Here is a 23,309-nt window from a genome sequence, read left to right on the forward strand (position 1 = left end):
TTATAAAAAAGAATAACGTCCATAATGTAATAAAAATTTTACTATCCACAACATCCCACAGAAATAGCTAGGTCTACATTTTAAAAAGTCACCCTAGTAAATAAACCTGTAACACACCTGAGTTTGTTTTATAAGGAAGTTTTTAACAAATTTGAATGTCTCCATCTTATAACCGTAAGGCTCAAAGGAACGTTTAAGCCTAGAACATCATAAAGGGAGACATTCTCATGAGAAGAAATTGCATTATAGAATGATACCACATACGTTTCATTGAACTACTTTAGCCGAACTGCTGTATGCAGCATGAGGAGTAGCACTTTAAATTATGCAGAAAAGAGAATGAAACAAGCTGTATCCTCCCGTTCCAAGGATCAAAAAGGGTTTGTCAGCAAAAGTCATTACTGAAAACACTATTTCCCACCAAACAGAAAACAACAGTTCAGTATCATGGTTACAATAGCACAAACACAATGGACGTTAGATGATTGAGTAGATGTGCAGCAGCAAGGTGGGTTTTTTTGGGTCTCTTAAGCCATCATTTTTGCTCAGTTTCATATTTAAAACCAGAATCTCTAAAGTAACTTTGTACCCTTAATGTAAGTATTTAAAATGTTTTATACAGAGATGGGGCAATGCTGCTCTCAAATGCTTGGGAAAAAAAAAAAACCACTTCACGCTTTTAAAGTCAAATCTCTGCAAGCTTATATGAAGACACAATTGGGCCCATAATTACTTTTTGCTCTGCTACTAACATGAATTAGTGCTTCTTAAGTTAAATTTACACTATTTTCTGAGTTTATAAGCCTGCGGTATGTACTTGTAATTGCAAGAACTAAACTGCCTGAAATCCATCTTTATGATTATTTCTTGGGAGAAGGAGCCAGGCAGAAATATAGAGAAGATGAAGTAAATCAGGATTAAAGAATAAAAGATACTGGTGTTCTGAAAAGTATAGCAAAATTAGGTGCTATTTGCATGACATAAGGATGCAGTTTTCTAATACAACACATTTATAGCACATAGAATAGAGCTTTCATTAAGAATGGTCTTAATCTAAAGCTTCAAAGCAGAGGTTTTTTTCAGCCATAAAGGTATCTAGTGTAATAATGGAAACTGTATTATGTACAGTACTTGGTGGAAACATTTCTAAAGTGTACATGTTCAAGAGTGACATTTCATGGTAAATTAACAAAAATTTGCACTAAATACCAATGAAGTGAAGTGTTACTTTGCTTTAGCTTTGTTGCAACCATTTCTGATAAAGTGTTGGAAATCTGTAAAAATAAAACCAAAACATTACTAGAGTTCAAAACAGCAAAAATGTTTTAAGAACTGAACAAACCACTATGTACTATATCGTCCCAATTTTTTGTAACTTATACACACAAAATACCATTTCTTCTGACAAGGTTATATACGATTAACCTCTATGTTCATATAGTAATGTATAAAAACTATAAGATGTATAATTGTGGGGTATTTGTTGTGTACTTTTTTAATTTTTCAAATGTTTTAAAGTGCAATTGTTTATTATACTAATGTAATTTTAATTCTTATTAAACTATAACCCAGTCAAAATTATCTAATCAATGATGGATGTATTCTGTGTCTCCTTTTGCTAACCGTGTAGTTCAGGTTTGCTTTATAAATAGAACTTTTTACAGTGCTACAAGTGTCTTGCCTATGCACTTCTGCTAACGATAAAATGGAGGAACCAGATGTGATGAAGCAACACAGCCAGTGCAACGTCTACTTTACTTTTTAATTCAGGATGTTAGAATTCAAAGTAGATGGCTCATCAGAGACAGTGAGATAATAGTTTCTACTATAGTTCTTTTAGAAGACTCATAATCAGGAAGATGCTCTCATTTAAGTATACTTTTGTCACCTCAAATACTTGATTCGCATTACTAAGACTACTGGTAATTCCTTTTAAGGAGTTAAAGACAACAAAAACTAATTTACAAAACCCTTTATTAATAGTTCTCTGTAAAGACACTGTAGAGATCATTCACTCTAATCTCTTAAAAAATGATTTGACACTGGTTGATTTGAGCAGTGCAGACTTCATCTTGGAACTCATACTGTACCTGCCATTGAAATTTAATAAATATACACATGTAAGTATATTCTCCACTTTGGAATACAAGAAGTAACTCCCACTGACTTCAATAGAGTTTAAGTATATGCTTGGCTGAATTGAAGCCACGTTCATCACAAAAGATGAACTATTCAGTTTATACAAACTATAGTAAACAGGTCATCAATACCAGGTATTTGTAATGGAGGCTATGTCTTCAGAAATCAAGTTAAAAGTTAGATTCAAAAAAGGACTTGGGTTATCTTGCCATGGCATGGAAACCTTGTCAGACCAGACAAACACCAGTCTGATGCATGGAAGAGCCAGGCACAGACTAGGAAGGAACCTCAGGGCACAGGCTAGGCTGGACTCAGAGAGGAATACATTCTTCCCTCAGGGAGACAAGCAGGTTATTCCAAGCTTCAGAGTAAGGCACCTTACCACAGTTTCTCGCAATCCTGCAAGTGTTTGAAGCCAAACTACTGACTTTCTTTTTCTTACTACACAGGTCAAAGCACAACATTCAAATCCAAACCATTTGAAACATATTCTTTCATGAATCGGAGCTGGGAAATGAGGGAGGGACAGTGGAACTTCTGACTGGGTGCTGAGCAGCCATCCTCATTCAATCAGTACAGCAAGTCAACAAACATCACTTTACCTACTCTGGACACTGCCTGGTGCAAAATGCTACCTGAGAAGTCTGCAAAGGGCATCTCTTGCCTACAGTAAAATAGGCAGAGAGGTAAAGAGCACCTGTGAGTTCCTAATTTACAAATGTAAACAATAAAAAGGAAGCAGACTAACATCTTAGCTGTTCTTTTTTTCCTGTTATATACAAATCTAGGCAATAAACATAATCATTTCTACAGCCAACAACAAGCTTTGTTCCCCATACTACAGGGGAAGAGAAAACCTCTCCTGGAAGCTTATCTACTCCTTCTGCTGTTCCACTTTTGGCATTCAGGATCCACACTTTGCCATCTGTAGATACTGCTGCCAAAAGAATTTTGTTCTTCAAGTCCTCACTTTGGAAAATGAATGGTGTTCCATATACACTTGAAGTGGCTTCAAATTTCCACAGTAAATTACCCTCCATGTTACAACAGTAGATAAAGCAATCATGGGAGCCAAAAAATATTTCTTGCTTGGTTAAACTTGAGATGCATGGAGATGAAAACACCGGTCCATTAGTGGAAAACTGCCAAACCTACAGAAAGAACATAACCACCCATTATCAAAGGTTGTTCACATTATCAGTTAAACAGCAACTGTAATTTTTTAATGGACTAATTGTTGACAGGAGAGCATTTTATTTCAAGAGCACACTAGATTTCAGTGAGGGCTGGTAATTACTTGTCAAATTACAAGTTAAGTTTTACACACAGAGTAAGTGATAAAAGACTCATAAAATAGATGTGCAAAAGTTACTATCTTCTGTGAGGCGCACGTACAGATGGCCAACTTGGGAAAAGAATATTCTTGGGCTGTTGTACCACAATTAGTAATGAACTTTGAGAATTCTGTTAACATGCCACGCTTTGCCAAAAAGGAAAATACTCCTTTTGTAATACAGATTTTCTCTGCTCATGCTAATAATGTGCAGATCCCTCCTCAAGAGATTATCAGTTCTGCAACACTGCTGCAAGCAGACAGAGAGCAGCGCATGGGCTAATGCATATTTTATATTCAGAAAAGGCTTAGGAATTGCCATGTATACTGCCTCTCAGGCAAACAAACAGAAACAGTGTCAGTTGTTTTAACACCAGATACAAACCACATTCATCTCTGAGGAACTAAAAAAAAATATTCTCATTTAATTCAACAGGAAGGCTGACACATATTTTGCCAGAATTATGACTTGGCACATCTCTGCTGTGATGTCAGTATTTTTTGATAAATGCATAAACATTCTAAGAAACCTTTCCTTCTAAATAGCCACCATCTTACAGAAGAGATGGCTTTAAATATGCTTGAAAAACTCAAAAAAAAACCCCCATACCATTTAATTTGCTGGCACTACTCTTGACCATCTACTTTGGGTGTAAGCTCTGAACTAGAAAGTCTGCTACTGCATCAAGCAACTTGACAGTTTGCGGTTTTGCCATGAATTGCATGGACTACCCTAGGCAAACAGTTTTTCTACTTTCTCCTCTCTGTAACAATAAATAGACACTTCTATTTGGTTCACAAAAAGGTATGTATTAATCATTAAACCTAAGAAAACAGTATTAATAAAGCATCTTATTCAGGGTTTTGTGACCAACATAAAAAACCCAACATCACCACTTTTACCTTTTCTCCAGAATGAGTGTAACAATATAAGTTTCCATCCACACACCCAATACAAATGTACTTCTCATTGCAGTGAGGAGAGGAGAAGAGCGGTTTTCCCAGGAAGCTTTTCCAAATCTTATTCCCTGTCACCTGGAAATGGCAGCATAGAATATCTAATGTTTAATACAACTGTAAGAAGCTGCAGAAAACAACCCTTCCTTCACAGCTTGACCCAGACCTTAAGAATTGGGGGGGTAGCAAAGAAAAACAGGCTTCTCCCATCCAGAATGCATACCAGAAGCAAAACTATTCTTCAAATCTTATTCCAACAAAATGTTTAGTGTTTTCCCTAGGATACTCAATACCCCTGTTCTACCCTTCTCTTCCTCCCCCTAGGCAAAATAATAATAGTGTAGTAGTAGCAGTTTTAAAAAATGACAGATTCATTTTTTTTCTACTCCCATCTCCTTCATATGTGACGAGGACCAGTGAAGGACAGGATATCTTGAAAGCAAGTCATATTGATTGCATCATAAACTATAACTACTGTAGGAAATGCTGCAACCCAAAATCTGTGATTGTCACAACAAGCTCCTAACGTAGCCTGCACATTCCTATTTTTACAAATAATGACTTGGAGTTACAGCTGGGTTTCTCAACTACCTGTTACTCAGGATTACGGAAAAAAAATAATCTTTTTCTTGACCACAGCCCATTAGAGCTGCAAAACCATACACTGGCCTTCTAACACTAGGTTGGGTATTACTGAGGAAACTTGTAGTGGGTGTGAGGTAAAGATGGTTAGGACTGGTACTCTGGCTTGTGTGAGTACAAAAACACGAACAGCTGCTCCAAGTGACTGCTTCTTTTATCAGGCAGGACCAGGTGTAAGCCAATAATGCCTCAGGAAACCATGAAATTGCTCCACATCTATCAAGAATGCCATTTCCCCAGTGCAGAGAACAGAATAGCAGACCAAGATTAAGGGGGACAGCTCTTTAAATGACTATGGGGAAGGAAACAGTAAGAGGAATGAACGTGCTTCTTTCTCTATTTTGTTCTGGTTTCAGTAAGTTCTGTGTATTTTTTTTTCTAATCCCACTGTCAAAGGGAGGGAGGGAAAAAAACCCCTACAGACATGCTCTCACTCACTAGTTTAACTGATAAGGTACTATATGGGAATGAGAAGACACTGATTCCAACTTTGGCCTACAGTCAGCATGTAAATTCAAGCAAGTCACTTCAGTTCTCTCTATCATCAGATAGCTTTCTGAAATACAGGAATTATTACAGTAACCTTGTGTATAACAATAAGGCCCTCAAGCAAAAAATATCTTATGGTAACATATGATCACCTAGTTCCTTTCATCAGAAAGTGATCTTAACTTCAGAAATGCATTTTGGTTCCATTTAAATTTGAGATTGGAATCAAATACAAGTAAGCAAAGGTACATACTGGGTTTACAGCCAACAATAGTCCTCCTAGTGTAGCAACATAAAGATGATGTGGAAAAGAACTTAGACAAGGCGATGAAAATACAACTCCACCTTCACAATGTAACTTCCATATACATGCCTTTTTCTGTAAGCACAAGAAAAAAGATAAATACAAAATTTTTCAGTTGGAGTTAAAGCTCATCAAGTTTACAAAGACCTTCGAATGTCAAAGCTTATCAAACATTGCATTTACTCAGCAAATACTAATTAAGAAGTGAGGATATAATCTACATGCTATTATAGCAACACATATGCCATTGGCTACTTTCTCTTCCAGTAAATAAAAGAAGTTCAGCTAATGAAGAGGCAGTATCTGTCCCTCTTTTTTCCATCTCCCTTCATCTACTCTTTTAGAATGTAAGATTCTGTTTCCACCATTAAGCCATAGTTTTACTTCTAGCTGGACAACCTATTTTGAAACACCTACAGAGAATTTAATAACTAAGAAACTTAAGATTTGGTTTCAACCAGGACTAGTTGCACAAGAACCAGAGCTGAGAACACCACTAAAACTATTTACTACCACATAATTCTAACCCCACTTCAAGCAGGCCTACTTATTTCAAAAGTGTAATTGTGGACTCTTGTCAATACTAACACCAGCGGAGCTTCATCTGGTGTACTGCAAATAGGGTTTAAGTCGGGTATTTATTCTTCTATACATAAAAGTCAGTCAGTGTTCTTACATAAATATCCAAAGCATACACATGTTGGTCGTGTGATCCTATGTAGACTAGTCCACTGGAAGGGTCTACAACTGCAGAGCTTTTTACAGAATCTTCTGTGACAAAAGTCCAGTGTATTTCTCCATCACTGCTTTGAAGCACATATACTAAGCCATCATAACAACCTGTGTGAAATAAAACACAATAGGGGAAAAAAGGATAATGAATATTTGTATTTATGATGTGATTTATACTGTTAGCTGCATCACTGCTGGAAAGAACTAAGATGATTCACGAGGCACAGTTTCAAAATATTTTCCAAAGTTCCTCCTCTTCTTTTAGCTCAAAGTCTTTGCTGATAGTTCATACATTCAAAGTTAATTGTTCTGTGTGTTCTTTCCAGGTTACATTTAGAACATTATTTCACTGCCTTTCTATCAAATTTTACAGTATTAATATTAGAAGACAGGGAAAGTTGCTGAAAAGGGAGAATAAGAATGTTTTTTTAGTTACCTCTTTCCCTAATTATCCTTTCTGAAAACAAAGATGCTGAAAGAATAAAGTCTGTATGTTTTCTAATGAAAACTGAACTGTAGTTCTAGAAACTCCTTCAGTTTTGATGAAGCATTCGATTTTGCTATCAGAGTAAAGAGCAATCAAAATACTAGCAAAAAGATGGTAACATTAGCTTTGCATAAAAAACCCTCACCACCTGGACATCTGTGCTAACCAGTGATATATTTGTATTAGCTAAAAAGATAACACTAAGATGATTAATGGCAACTCCATTGACAATGGATATGACAAAACCAAAAAACTATCCAAACATGTTCTTTACATTTCCAAAAAGAAGAGTCAAATGAGATAATTAAATGCTATGAAAAATAATCTCAGGCACTATGTACTAATTTCCACCTCTATCAATTTTTAAAGACATTTTAAGACTGGATCACCTTTCCATACTTTAAAAAAAAAAAACAGTTTAATAGTCACACCTTAATCAACCACTAAAAAGAAACTGTACTTATTGACTATTCCTTAATAAGACCTTATTAATAAATTGGCATATAATAAACCACAAGTGTATATGTTAGATAAGCTCCATCACTGGTTATCATGAAACTCAAATTACTTCTTCCTGCTGTTTCTATTTTACAATAAATAAGATCTGAAGCAGATATGGAATTTTATAGATAAGTGTAGATGGAAGGCATTCAGAGGCAAGAAATAAGAGTCTCTGTTATTCATCTTGTATTTAGCAGAAAAAATAATTTTAAAAGAAGGATAAAATAAAAGACGTACCAACAACAATGAAATTTCCACACTTAGATATGCAGGCAGAAGATTCAATACGATCTCCGAGGTTCTTCTCCCATTTTATTTCTCCCAAATCTAGATCAATCGCCTGCATTGCATGAGAGTGAGAGCCAACATATACAGATGCAGGTACTTCTTCTTTAGATGGTATTATAACCAGTGGTGATGCATCAACACATTTTCTTGTATTTGACTTCCATCTTATGCATACTGCCAACTCTGCTGTTGTTACATGACTACATTCTGCACGGATCTGCTGTACAGAGCAACAGGTGGTTTTATTTGCCTTGTTCGTAATTGTTAAAATTCTGTTCTGCATTTCATACCCTTCTGCGCGGCTTTTCATTATATTTGGAGACACTAAATGCAGAAAGGATGGTTGCTGAAGCAGTTCCACTCCTACTTGTACTGTATTACTGAGTTGCACAAAAGACTTGGTGAAATTCATAGAAAAAAACCTATTTCCTCTGCTTAGCGCAATAAATGAAAGAAACCCTGAAGCAACCTCAAGACCTCTTTCAGATTTCAGTTTAATATATTTTCCATGGAAGTCCTCTCCACTGTTCCCACTTAATTTTCTTTTCACAACATTGTCATAATTCATTAATTGGTCTTCATCTGGAAACAGAATTTTAAGAATATGTCTATAAACCTGTTCAATCGAGCAGCTGAGAATAACTTCAAGGAGTCCAGGCACAGCTTTGCCTACTAGCATCTCAATTTCATCATAAAATCGTAGAGCCTTTAGGGAGTCTCCACCACTGTACAGAAATACCGCATCTTTAGAAATTCTGGTGGAATCACCTAGGAGACCCAGAACAGACTAGAGAAAAGAAGAAGGAAAGAGGTAAGAGTCTGTGGGTGTTACACCTTGTCACACACATAACAACTCAAGTCCACCTCAATACCCAGAAGTCCCACTAAAAATCAACAACTGAGGAAACTCACTACTCTGCCAAAAATCACACAAAACACATTAGTGCCAACAGAGGTAGTGATGGAACAAGAGCTGGGGAGGAACAGGGAAACAGGGAGATACTAGTTCTGTACTACAAAATGTTTTGCTCAATTCCAGTTCTGCAGTCTAAGAAATCAAAGCAAATTGTGCTGTATTTTTGTTGGCCATTTTCAACCTTGATACCACTTATTAATGACAACTTCACAGATAAAACATTGATGCCTTTTGATAAAATTGGTTTAGGTGCTTTATTTTATTAATAAAACTGACATAAACTGGTATCTTTTACTTCTGAATTATTTAAGTAACCTACCTATCTACCTACTTTTGAAGCTATAACCCCTTCAATCCATGAAGGATTTTGGATTTGGCATTGTTACTACAACAAACAGCAATTACTATGTCTCCTCTCACTCCACTCCCTGCTTGTTAAGCCTGGGTGTGAAGTCCAAATCCTCTAGTTTCGGAAGCTGCTTTCTGCTGTCCATAATGGATCTCGGGCACATCCCAGACCTTTGGGTTATCATTTCTATAGCCACTAATACGGTAAGTATCAGCACAGGCAAGCTGTGTTACTAATTTCACTACATTTACTTATTCAAGTCCTAGCCACAGCAAATCCCACTTTTAGGTGAAATTTGGGAGTCTATCTTTGAAAAACAAAAAGCAATACTGTTTGGCATCACATTTCAGTAGCTTGAAAAACAAGTCTTTAGCACAGAAATTTAGAAACAATACAAACAGACAGTCCAAGAGAGAATTACGCAACTGTGCCATCCATTGAAAAAAAGACTCTTCAATTCATAATTATCTTCAGAAATGAGAAACTCTACTAACACAGTAGCTATTTTGTACAAAGTTTCCATGTCCCAGTTCCTTGTTTCCCTTAGGGATACCTTCTTTGGCATGTGAAGTAGTACTCAAAAAGCTACTGACAGGTTACGTCCTTCCTATGCTAATTGCTTATACCTCATAGCCTGCAGTTTTATCTGATAGAGAAATATAAATTACTCCCTCTTGGCCACTGCAGAGCAACTATATTTAAGTATTAACTGAACAGAAAGAGCTGTACTGCTTAAATCTATAGGCAGCTAGAATGTTCTGGTTGCATTAGTCATACTTCTTAAAACTGTTTAATTCCTGACACATGTATAATGATCCACTTGCAAAGATAAAAAGGCAGCTCAAAATACTACCTTCCATAAATACTGCAGTCTTTCCCACAATTCCTCTGCGCCACTCAGCTTACTGTCACGCCTTCTGGAGTTTAGATGGTTCTGGTAAATCTTGTTCAGTTCAGATATATCAACTTTGCCTTTGTAGAAAATAAAGTATGATTTTTTTCATTGCTCTTTTAGCATTTACACTTCCAAAACTTGCTCTGCCCAAATAGTCACTTTATTCTTGTACACACTTCCTTATTCATACTCAACTGCACCTGTATTTTTTTTACCCAGTCAATCAACTACACAGAACACAATAAGGTTTTTGAAAATTTACTCTATCCTCCCACCACATAATCCCACATTCAGGGCCTGATCTTTTCCCAGCTGAAGTTAGGGTTCTGTTGCAGACAGCAACAGGAACAACTGAGAAAAGAAATGTGCAGTGTTAATACTAAATTGATTTTACCACTACTCTTTGACTCTTGAATGAAACATTACCAAGAAAACACAATATGTGGTCATGATTTCCTACTAGGAGTTAGTTATCTAATCTACATCTTTAGAAAGCATGAATCAGGTACCGTATTTTGGTGACTAAAAAAATAAAATTAAAAAAAGGAATAGAGACCACTAAAATAAGTGGCAAGGGTACTTAGTAGTTTCATTTACCGTGTGATGTCAAAGGCAAAGCTTTAATTAGTACAAGCTCATCAGGGACTGCATGAGCTGGTAGATGTTTCTGGAGTTCTTTAAGTGTTTCTCTCTCTTCTAAATCATCTTTGGGTACAACAAACAGGATAAGTTTTTCCTGCTGATACCAGGTCACTGCACAAGCTTCTACCTGACAAAGATCTTCAGCAGCCTGTAATTTAAATATTAGTCTTGCTTTGAAATGCAGTTCATCAATAGAGTAAAAGGAGTAAAAACCACAACTTAAAAAAGTACATATTTAAAATTTGTATTTGTCTCGCACTCCTACATAACATCCTATGAAATATCTTCTCTTGTAGCTGAAGTTCGTACTTCTTCACATAAAAATGAACTCAGTGATATATGTATTATTTGCCTAAATGCCATTTGAATGAGATATAATCCGAGTCTGACATTCAATCTTGTACAACAATCACTATACAAGCATCGCAGTGCAATGCTCAGTATTTTTCAGGTGTTTATACAGTTCTAAATTCTGCTGGAAGAAACCATACAATAAAACAGATTTCCAAGAACTCAGAACCAAACTCCTCCCTAAATTATATGACTAGATTTTTGATAATACACCCTCCCAATTTCTTTTAGACTCCTGAAAGTCATCTGAAAATAAGTAAATACCCATTTCTGATGATAATGATGTGTTCCTTATCCCTCCTCTTTTATACTGGCATACTCTACCCACTAGTTGTTACATTACCTGCTGCAAACACTCAATATTAAAACGTTTGCCGTGACGTTTAATCTGATTGTCTTTCCGACCCAAGAAGAACCACTTTGCATCCTGAACTCTTACAAAATCCCCTGTTTCTCTCATTGTACCCAGGGGTACAGTTATTTCATCATCAAGAAAGCAGATTCGTTCTTCACCACCTACACAAGAAAAGATCGTGACCATATATATTAAATGGCTAACTCTGAATGAAAATGAGTATTTTATCAAATTCTGCTAAACTCTAACAAGCATTATAAGAAGTACTAAAAGATTATTATCAATGTCTAAACTTCTGCAATGTATAAATTGGGCTATGCAGATAATTCAGTTAATACACAGAAATTACTTCAACTGAGAATGTCAAAATGCAAGCAGGAAAAAAAGTCAATGTAATGAAAGCACAGTCTGCAGAAAAAATGATGGTAATTTCCCGTTCATCATTCCAACAACATAAAATACTATCAGAAGGCTCTCAGCTCAATGGGAACTTAAAATGCTGTATTAACCTGTATATCAGAGGCAGACATCAAGTAAAATAATCAACATACTATTAAAACTCAATCAATTAAGAAAAGTATCTTAGAAGAATAAGAAATATCAAATAACCTATAAATATTTGTCCCTCGCCTTCTAGGACTGCAGAACCGTTGGTATCTCTGACCTCAACTTTTGTTCCAAGGAGCGGTGATCCCAAAGGTATAGGGAAATCAGTTCTAAATACATTAAAGAGAGAAACAGTAAAAACCTTTCCCTTCTGAACACAAAACAACTGTTCCAGAAATGAATTAGCATACAGTCTTCTAAAGGACTGGTATTAGAGCAAAAGTAGATGCTTGCGGCTTCTCTCTACAAATGTTTCCTCTTTAAAAACATCTCAATTTGTTCAAAATTAAAAACCTCATCAATGTGCATGGGTTTCATTATCATATACCAAAAAACACAGAATTATAGAAAATAAGGCCTAAATGGACCCTAAAATACCCTGAGAGTACCCTGAGTGTTTCAGCCAGTTGTTAAGTCCTCCAGGTCGAAACTCCCATCAAGCTTAACCGATTTAAACACATGTAACAGCTTTCAAATTCGTTCTTTCCCTGTCCTTTCTAGTTTGAGCTTTTGTTCTATTTTATTACTGATGCTGGGGCAACAAGTACAGCCGACTCTTTCAGAAAAGACTGAAATAAAAGCAACTTTAATTTCAAGGTCATGTATCTATTACAGACTACTTCTATTGAGCTGCAGACCAACTCCTTCCTTTCCCTTCATTCTCTAGCCTCTTCAAGCAATCACAGAACCTCATTTATTGAATATATTTCTGAGTGGGAGTAGAAAATTATATCTTTTCTTCAGTAAAGCAAAATTTAAAAAGCAAAGTAACTTTAAATAACTTTGGTAATATATTAAGTTAGGCATGGGTTCCAATTCAATTTCTATCATAAAGTATCATATTTTAACCTAACAGTTCTTGTTCAACTCCTGTTATTTAGGCTGTTGAAACTCTTCCTTTTCTCTGATCAGTCAATGAATTCTTTATCTCAAGTTGACCAAAAAGCAGTCTAATTTTGTAAAATGTGTATTTCTGCCAAGTGAGAATCTTCTCCTCTTCTTCCTTCCTCTGGTAAGCTTCAAAATATAATTACTTGACAAACAGGTATGAGAAAACATCCCAGACATTCAATGTGTCTGCCCCATACCATGGGGAAGTCCCAACACAAAGACAAAACCAAAAAAGGGTAAATTTAACATTGCCAAACAAACCCCCAAGATTCCTACATATACCATAGAACAGCAAAAATAAAAGACAAACAACACCTCATTGGGCACTATTACTAAGAGACTTGGGATTAGACATTTAGTTTTGCCAAACTTATCTAAAAACCAGAGGGGTGTAGACCACTAAGTCACTAACTTTGTGCTGATTTTTTTCATTTTCTAGTGTTCTCTAGAAACTGCCAGTTTTCATCATTCAGCTAGCAAAAATAAAAGCCCACTGTACTCCAACTGTCCTACCAATACTAAGAAACAAAGATGACATAAAATGGTCTGTCCTGGTTTTGTTGTATCTGGGGCTGCTTACTGCAAAGGAACCTTAATTCCCTTTGTAATGAGGCTTAGATGGAAGAGGCTCTGAGATGAAGGGTGGGAGACAACAGTCACAGACTATAAAAACTTCCATCATTCTAACTGCACCTCAGTTAGGACTGAAGAACAACACATTATCTCTGGAAACTTTTGAGTATTAAAAACAGTGTCACTGAGGAGAAGGTAATGTTTAAACTCAGAGAAACCAGAATGAAAATTAGTTTTGCATAATAATTTAGTAACACTTTATGACCATTCACTGTTTTCAGTCTTCAAGGGTTTAAGTACCAGGTTAATATATTGCATCTTTTCTTCAAAACATCCCATTTCATAGGACATGTCTAACTCAAGTCACATGTATAATTATCATGCCAGGGAACGATTACACATTTCAGAGCTAAAGTGAAACACTGAACTAACTGGAAGTACCTTTCACGACCTTCACACTCCTGCAACTCTATTTATAAAATACAATGAACAAAAAAAAGTCAGTAACTGAGTGAAAACGGCAGACTGCTAAATGATGAAAAGAAAGTACTTCTGGAAGTCCAAGTAAAATCACTGTGAGACCCTTGATGAGCCACTTTGGACAAATTTCTGTCATCCATACTAGTCAAGTAGTATCAGTGTGATCATTTGCTGAATAGCAGATTTTCCAATATTAGAAAAACAACAGTGCCTAGTCTCCACTTAATTGATTATTTGTGGACTTATAAAAACTGTAGGCAAAAGCACAGTAGCAGTAAGAAACAGTGTATCTGATTACATTTGAAAGTAATCTTTGAGCATTTTTGCTTAAAATTTCTGCTTAAAATCTCAGAAGTAACATTCTGAACTTGATAGAGCTAAGCTATGAGTACATCTTTGTTCCGAGGCTATGATTAAGAGTTACAGAGTCCTATTTCTTTACTCTCACTGACAGCTGTGTTAGGTTTTTTTCTCTTTGAACAATCAAGATCTCACTGGAAAAGCCTCATGACGAGCAAGGGTATGGCTAACTGATGTTACTAGCAAATTGGGTAGGAGCCATTTGCCTGCAGAAGTGCAACACTGATTCAATACTGCCACATAGTCAGAGACAGCACACCCTGGACTAGGCTAGTCCAGGTTCAGCATGTGGAATCACAGGCTGGAATGAGGAAGAGGTCTAGATACAGAGATGTCTAAAACAGAGACCATCACGACACATTCTGTGAAACTTAACAGGTCTACAAGTACACACAATTTCAGACTGCAGTTCTGTCGATCAAGAACCACACATCAACAACTTTTACTTGAGGGGGCTGTATTAAGAGTATGAGAGGATGGATTAGTCTATTTCTACACAAAAACCAAATGTAACTCCTACCAGCATAAAAACTCATGAGGACTCAGTAGCCCTGGAAACAGGAGACAGAGATTCTATTTCTAGTGATTTTCATCATTCACATGCCAAGCCACGAAAACAGTGAAATTTCCTACCTAAAATCAGGACTAAAAACCTCTTCAGGAATCTTGTAGCAAGTGGCCCAGCTTGATACTTCAGTAATACCATACAGATTAAAAATACTTGTTTTGTTCTCCTTGTGTTTCCAACTTTTCAAGAGATTCAGTATGGGAAATGCTTCACCACCAAGGGCTAAGACACGGAGTGAAGTATTCGCAGACAACACTGTTGATTTAATAACGTGAGCTCCAAACCTTCTGAGAAGTGTTGGTGTTGCCTGAATGATTCATATTAAAGAAAAAAAAAAAGATAAGAGAAAGACCTGTTATATTTTTTCAGTATATGTGTAAACCTCTTCCTGCTTTACCATACTCACTGCGTAGCTATATTGCGGATGTATTTAACAATCATCTACTTATAGTAGATGGCATCAACCATCAGATAGCAATATAGATTGTACCTGTTTTTGCAAGATTTTGTTTATTGTGTGAAACCCTTAATGAGCACTGTCGGCACCAATCTATGTTCTTCTGCAGAGTTTCTATTTTATTTTGATGTGTTATGGGTTCCATGTTGTGTCTCTGCTAGTATCTAAAGTGTGCTGATTAACCTTCATAAAGAAAATTTAAACACTTTTCCATAGCAATAAAAATACATAGGATGACAGACTTTGTGTTGTTCCTGATTTGTGTACATATGCCAGTTTACAAAGATTAGTTTTTCTGAAATCTTTCATCTCACTCTCTAAAATGAGCAGGAGAAAAAAAAAAAAGGAAAAAACCCAAACAAAACAGCTTCCTTAAATACAGCTACTTCTATGAAGCTATTGGTGATGTACAGACCTTTCTCTGAGAGGAAAACCAGCAAATAATATTAACAGACACTCACACTTCACTCTTATTCTTAACTATTTTTTCTAGTAGGAGGACTGGAAAATTAATTTAATTAGTTCTTACGAGAACTAATTTCTTATTTTCTTCCAGCAATGGATGAAGACCACCACTTTTCAACTGATCATTTTAACTTTAGCAAATTATAGTGAAGAAAAAAGAGGGTAAAAAATTACTCTTCCCCTCCTTCACAATCACTTTTCAGATTTCTCAAGTCTGCCTGCGCAAGTCAAGAGGAGAAGGTAATGCCTTGCTATAATTTAAGAAACATCATAAAATTATTCATAATCTGTTAAACTATAAGGAGCACATCTATGTCTTTAATTCAGATGAGAAGCCCTTCATTCACTGACTAAGATAATCATAACAAAAAACCCAAACCCACAAAATCAAACTTTCCTTAGGAAGACATTTCAAATACCTTAATTCCACCAAATTCCGCCTTTCTCTGCTAATGCTTAACATGCTTAAAAAAAATCTTAAAAAGTTTTAAAAATACATTAAAAAATCTTGCTAATAGAGATTAATAGCTGGGATTATTTTTTTTTTCTAAAAGCAAGAGAGCTAAACTGATTAAGAAACTTGTATGTGACAGGAGAATCTACACCACTGAGATTTGTAGCAATCATCATAAACAAAAATAAGAGCAGGGAATAAAGTTACAAAATTTAAATTTTGTGGATTTTGGTGGATTTTTTCTGCTGTGGAATCTTCAGATAACTACTCACTAATCTTAAATTTGTACCCTATAATCTCAACTACCACCATTCTTCCAAAAGAAAATGAAATCTTAGCATTTCTAGCAGCGCAAATACTTCAGAATTACGATATTAATGACAAAGCAAGCCTTAGGGATTGATTTATCTCAATTAAGAGACTAATCAGGCCATACTAATTTTGTTCAAAGTACGTTACAAGTGAGATCCATTTCTAACGACTTTTCCCCCCACACCTTGATATAAATTTCTATAGTCAATTAATAGTTTTACAAAATACCTTGTAACACTACAAGGCAAGGGCTAGTCTTATTCAGCCATGCTGTATGCTTATAACTTCAAGTAAATTTTGCAAAAATGAACTTTAAAACCATTAAAATTGAGATCATATAGGAGATGATCTATTCCAAGACATAAAGGGCACATGAAGCCTCATATAAACAGGTGGCACGAAAACAACAAGCGTTGCTGTGGAATCAATTATTCTCTTGTTCTCATTATTGTAAAAATGACAAACATTTTATCACCCTCTAAATGGCACTGGTTTAGTTGTTGTGCCTAAACTGGCACTCTTTTTAGTATAGAGACTACCATTAAAACTTAAAAGTTGTTTATGAGGAAAGCCTCTAAGATCAAGCCCATTAAAAAGTGCTAAAAATGTCTGTAACAGGTTACTCCATTACCAGATTCTTCAGAACTAACTCCTTATTAACAGAATAATTTAATTAATTCTTAAGAACTAATGGTTTCTGAAGGTGAATATCGGTTTTATCTTTAGTTCATGATTTTCTGTCACAAAATGTTTAAGGCTTCGATCAAACGGTAATTTTCTAAACAGCTAACACGCTACAGCAAAAAGGATAATGTGAGCTACACTTTCAAGGAAGAACACTCCTGCTCTATTATCATTTGCATCTAGACTGATGAAAAAGTAGTACACATAAGCAAAGGTGAGAAGCAAGACACCAAAGACACTTATCTTAGGTGTTGCCTACCTGCAACACTGTCACATGGTGATGGTGAAACAGAGCGGCAGACAGCTCCACAGGCATCATTTTAATAGTGTTTGGTACTACAAGAATAGAGGCTCCGCTTGTCAGAGCAACAAATAATTCAACCACAGATGGGTCAAATGTTAGAGGAGAAGCCAGGAATAGCATATCATCCTGTGTGATCTCAAATATGGATCTAAAATAAGAAAGCTAGGAATTACAAATCTGATGCACGCTGTTAAAAAACATTTCCAAACTACAAGAGCAGCATGAAAGAAATGCTCTTTAGCAACGCTAAGGTCTTAATGGCTACTCTGAATATAGGCATACGCAGGCCAGACAATTTGAGCAAGAGCTCCCGCATCAAGACTGTAACTATTGATTAAACTAATGAGGTCCTTTACAAAGATATCCACCACATTACACACCAATGCCGTATGTTGAAGGGCATATTTCAATAATGGATGCTCATTAGGAAAAAGGAGTGGTATTTTCCACAATAGGTTTTTTTAGAAGGTATTAAATGGAACAGAAAGAAACCCAGGTAGCCTAAAAAGGAATTAGGACTTAAAAACTACACATTAAATATAACTGCGAATTAATAATTAACTTTGTTATCTAGTTCTTTTAAGCCACAAGCCAGAATACAATACTTACAGCAACAGCACATTATTTGAAGTACACCTCTCAAAAATTCAGGTAAACATTATTCATTTAAACATTAAAAATAACAGTTAGGTAAACAAAATTTTATTTTATACTATTTAGAAACAAAAGAAACAAACACAAATAAATCTGAAAAGGCAGGGAAGGAGAAAGAAGTGAAAAAACCCAATCTACACTCCTCTGAAGTATTAAAAAAAAAAAAAAGTGTCCCTAAACGTCAAATTTGCAAAAGCATTTAAAAGGAAAGCCACACTTACTTAAGATGCTGAATATTTGGCACTATACATTTATGAGGCACTCTGACTATTTTGGGGATCCCAGTAGTTCCTGATGTATGCAAGACGTATGCTAAAGAGTATTTCTGGCCAAAATCCATGTATCCTCCTTCTGATGTTTTTGCTTTGGTTTGATCTGGGCAAATGGCATATCCTGGCTGCGAGTTACCCATAGCTTTGAAAAGTTCATGTTTACTTTTCACATCATCTACTTGTGAATTTAAATCAGCATTGCTCGAGCTCATTTGGAACAGAGTTAAACCAATATGTTCTATTGTGGAAGAATTGTGGTAAAACCAACCAACATGGGATATCTGGAACTTCTGTAAGAGAAATAAACAATTTAAACAGCAGAACTCAGGATGCACTGTTATTATTCTACTGTATGCAATGAAATATGAAACACTGTTTCACAAAAATAAGCAGTGATTTTTCATCCCTCTAGTTTTGGAGGACACACATCAGACAGTTTTAAACTCAAGTATTTTTATAGATTAAATATGAGTGAACACAGACTTTATAAATGAGACATAAACAATTATCTGAGCAAATAATGAAAAGAAAGGGAAAATAGGCAAAAGAACTTTGCAGAAAACAAAGAGCTCTGAATTACAACTAGATGGTCCAATCTTGTCTATTCCCTTTGCAATGGGTGAGGGTATAAGATCTGGGAGGAGCTGGACAAAAGGAAACCAAAGAATTAAATGCAGTGGCTATTTTCAACTATTGCAAAGATTTCCAACTCTCAACCTTGACATATGGAGAAACAAGCCTGGAAAAGCCTTCCAATGCCAGTACCCAACAAGCTCGCCTGGACAACCGTCTAATAGGAAAGTAGGCAACTTTTTTAACAGGAAGAGGAGCACTTTGTACTTCTAATTTTACAGATGTTCTTTTCTGAATGAGAAAGACAACCTGTTGTCATGAAGAAATAAAACAACCCCATCCAAGCTTATTAAAACAGAACACAATCTGAATACACATTCTAAATTGACCTTTAATGGTTCCTGTAGAAGCCTGAACACTTACATTTATTTTGTCATTCTCAACAAGAATATACTGAAGACTGCTTTTCTTCATGAAGTAAGTGGATAACATTGGTGGTGCATCTGGATCAACAGGAGAATAGGCAGCTGGAACTTGAAGGATTCTAACAAGACAAAAATGTTTTAAACGTATTAAAAAAATTAAGAAAATCCTCTTAAATTTCACTGTTTCTTTTACACAGCAATTAGTTCCTAGAGCCAGAAAATGTAGTCATAATATGACTTTTAAAGATTTTGTTAGAAATAAAGTAGCAAGCAATTATAATCAGTGTTGCCTTTCGGTATTTTATAGCAAGGAAAAGATTAAAGCTAGATGAAAACATTGAAAATTCTTCCTGGTCAAGCAGGGTGGTGATGACAAAGGTATCACTGACATCAACATCACCGCGTTTTAAAAGCTTCTGCTGTTGACTAGGAAGAGAAATATAAGCTTTTCGGTTATACATATACAACATGTATAAACATATCTTAAGAAAACACCTAAAGTCTGCACATTGAAAACACTTTCTCTTCTAACTAGTCTAAATAATCCAGCATAAGAAAATCTGAATACGTACCGGAATTTCTTCCCTCATAAACAGAGGAACACTAAGTATCATTCTCCTGCCGTTCACTGCACTTTACGTTGTAGTGCTTCCTCATCAGCTGCTCACTACAATGCCCCCCTCTAGTGGCTCCGTTTGATAAAGACAAGCACTTGAATTTATTAACACCACAAAAAGCCAAGACGAGTAAGTGGCAACGAAAATATGGATGGTTCCCGTAAATCTTCACATTTCTTCTAAGGCTGGGTTCCCATATACAATTAGTTATATCTCCTCTTTGTGGAAGTGATTTACCACTGCAGTAATGGTGAGATCGAGAATGAAGACTTGGAAACCGCAGCATTCTGCATACTCAAACAGCCACCGCTATCAGTAAGCACCTAAACCTGCCCTGCATCATATACAGCAGTTAACTACTCAGCAGTGATAGCTGTAAGAATGAAAACACCCCAGTAGTTCCCAGTCACACAGCAAAAGAAAACTGTATTGCTGCTCAGTTCATTGTGATATAGGATAAATCAGGTTGGAAAGGACCTCAGGATGCCTAGTCCCACCTCCTGCTCAAGCAGGGCCAGCCGTGACACCAGACTGAGCTGTTCAGGACTTCATCCAGTCAGGTATTGAAAACCTCCAGGGATGGTGCCTACACAACATCTCTGGGCAACCTGCTCCACTCCTGGACTGGGGGAAAAGTGTTTCCTGCTTAGCGAGAAAGCTCCTCAGCACTTCTGGAAGGTTTATCATTACTGCACTCACTCACTCATTTCACTGAAATCTTTAAACTCAACTGTGATACATCTTCTTGGGCCATTGTGTACTTTAGGTGCGGTGTGACAATAGGAAAACACTGACACAGATCATCCCCCTAAGAAATGCAACTGCTGCTGTATACATCAGCTGAAGAAAATATGCTTGTGATGCTGAGATTCTATATTACACATCATAAACGCAATGGATATAAAAGATACATATATAAAGGATACAAGCATTAGAATTCATCAGTAGGATTTTAAAAATTGCTGAATTAACATGAGTGTTGAGATCACAAACGTTTCAATTTCCTAGCCATTAAATAACGAATGTCACTTTAGTGCTCCACTGCTTGTTACTTTTTTTTTTACAGTATTTGTAATGGAACTTTTAATGTATACTCACTTAGCTTAAAGCATAAAATTTGTTTTCAATGCATCTTTTTTTTTGCTAGCAAGACAAGAACACATTAAAAAATCTGCATACTCCTTTTTTTGTACATATACATTTATTCTGTTAGATCACCTCCATTTTTAAACAAGCACAACAAAGATACTAGTCATTAATTCTTGTATTTCTATAAATACACTTAATAACTTTAAAAAAAAGGATATAGTTACATACACTTTAGATCAATGAACTTAAGATTCAAAAGAACTTTAGCAGTGGCTTTTCAGAAGATTGTAATACTGCCATCTTTTTTCTTAAAGAATGCAAGACTCCAGTGCTCCTTGACTGCATTACTGTGGTATTACTGCATTTTTGTTGTTATTAAAAATATTTTTTAAATGAAAATTTTCTTTAATAGAGATGACCCTTAAAAAAACACCACAGATTGCAAGCATTCAAACCATTACCCTAAGATCCAAGATGGTAAGTTTATTCCTGGATAGCAGTAAAGGCCTATTTCACATTTTCCTTGCTGATCACAGTGCTTTTGAAGGAAAGCTGTTAATTCCATGGCAAGCTTAACCACCGTCGCATACGTGTAGAAAGTTGGAGGCTTCCCATTGCATTCGTCAAACCAAACTGCTTTTCTGTCAGAGAACAGGCTAGCTGCCTGATTCACCAGTTCCTGAAGAGTCATATCAGTTGCATATCTTCAGTCCTCCTGAAAGATTAACAAACCAGACTGCATTGTCATCTCCTGACTTTTAACACTTTAGTCAAATTATGTAAGCACACAAAACACTACCAAGATGGAAAAAAGATCCCTGGTAGAAAACACACACCTTCAGCACACCTTACACTGCAAAAGCGTAAAGCTTAATACTTCCATCGTTTGCCATGGCCCTTATCCTAAGGCCCAGGATACAGTAATTCACTAAGATTTCATTGCACAGAGGTAGTTTGTTCCTCACCATTACACCTTTATTTTTAAAGCTGGGCACAACTGAATTAATAACTTTATTAACACAATTAATAACTTTCTCTTTAACAGATTTGTGAAATACGCATCTTTCCTTTGCAAGCAGAAAACCCAACGCGTTGACCGCCAAGGCTTTTAGGGTACCGCTCGCGCCGGCGCACGTCTCTGCCCTACGGGGCCCTCCCGTCACGCCCGTACCGGATGACCGAGCCGCGGACCGGAAGGCTCCGGGCTAAGCCCCGCTCTCGCCCCCGCCGCGCCAGGGTCAGGACTCCGCAGCGGCCCAAGCGAGGACAGGCGGACCCCGCACACACAAAACCCCCGTTCCACACGCGGCCTGGCCGCTCCCGGGGCCGGTGGCTGCGCCATGAGCACCGCGGGACCTCTCCGGGTCGGGCGCCATTAGCGCGGCCCCGCCGACCGCTGCCGCTGGCCCCAACGGTCGGGGCTCGGGGCTCGGGGCTCGGCCAACGCCGCGCGGGTCCCCACCTGAGGCAGCGCCGAGCAGCACCTCCCAGCACCCTCCTGCTCTCCGCCGCCACCTAGCAACGGAAGGTCAACGCTTCTGGTTGGCGGGACAGTGCTAGACCTGCCCGACGCTGCAGTAACGCGGCGCTCCCATTGGCCGGTGGCCGTCGCGCTCTTTGGGCATCCACAAGCTGCGCCGGGTCCACAGTGTCCTGCGTGGGGCGGCGCCATTTTTTCCGGAGGGTGAGAGGAACAGTGAGTGCGCCAGAGCCGTCCCAGCCCTCCTCAGCTCCCCGGCAACTCTTCTTCAGACATGAGAAGAAGGCTAAAACAGACGCAAGGGGCCGGGGTGAAGGGCAAGGTTCCCCCGCCACACTCACAGTTCACTCGTCTCTGTCGCCCCCCACCCCCCCGGAGGTGGTACGGGCCTCCCCGCCGGTGCGATCGCCGCTGGGCCAGGACAAGTACGTCATTTCCGGGGGGACGGGGCGGGTCAGCAGTAGGCGCGGCGGTTGCGGCGGGGGTCGGTGGTAACACTGCGCTCGTCGGCCGGGCTGCGGCGGCAGCGGCACCGGCACCGGCACGGAGCGGGGCCTGGCGGGGCGGCCGGGGCGTGCTCCCCCCTCGACTGGGCTTTAGAGGCGCCAGCGGGGAGCAAGGGTGAGGGGAACGGGAGCCGGCTGCGTGCGGGCGAGGGGGGTTTG

General features: G+C 37.6%; 1 protein-coding gene across 6 annotated transcripts; it reads right to left on the minus strand.

Annotated features, from left to right (window-relative positions):
• Nucleotides 1–1,957: 1,957 nt before the first annotated feature.
• AASDH (aminoadipate-semialdehyde dehydrogenase) lies at nucleotides 1,958–23,052 on the minus strand. 6 transcript variants are annotated; one of them, XM_068402697.1, is made up of 15 exons: nucleotides 22,627–23,052; nucleotides 21,626–21,879; nucleotides 19,457–19,577; nucleotides 18,410–18,747; nucleotides 17,490–17,682; nucleotides 14,924–15,165; nucleotides 11,990–12,096; nucleotides 11,369–11,541; nucleotides 10,630–10,822; nucleotides 9,991–10,109; nucleotides 7,822–8,659; nucleotides 6,541–6,704; nucleotides 5,814–5,939; nucleotides 4,376–4,507; nucleotides 1,958–3,290 (listed from the first exon to the last, which is right to left on the minus strand). In XM_068402697.1, the coding sequence occupies exons 2-15, from the start codon at nucleotides 21,853–21,855 to the stop codon at nucleotides 2,883–2,885; spliced, it is 3,384 nt and encodes a 1,127-aa protein (XP_068258798.1). In that variant the 5' UTR covers nucleotides 21,856–21,879; nucleotides 22,627–23,052; the 3' UTR covers nucleotides 1,958–2,882. The 6 variants fall into 6 exon arrangements, with proteins under 6 accessions (XP_068258798.1, XP_068258796.1, XP_068258797.1 ...); XM_068402695.1 differs by having other exon boundaries at nucleotides 18,410–18,750; XM_068402696.1 differs by lacking the exon at nucleotides 22,627–23,052 and adding an exon at nucleotides 22,336–22,619 and having other exon boundaries at nucleotides 18,410–18,750.
• Nucleotides 23,053–23,309: the final 257 nt, after the last annotated feature.

The sequence above is a fragment of the Nyctibius grandis genome, chromosome 6, assembly GCF_013368605.1.
Source record: "Nyctibius grandis isolate bNycGra1 chromosome 6, bNycGra1.pri, whole genome shotgun sequence".
Classification (NCBI taxonomy): domain Eukaryota; kingdom Metazoa; phylum Chordata; class Aves; order Nyctibiiformes; family Nyctibiidae; genus Nyctibius; species Nyctibius grandis.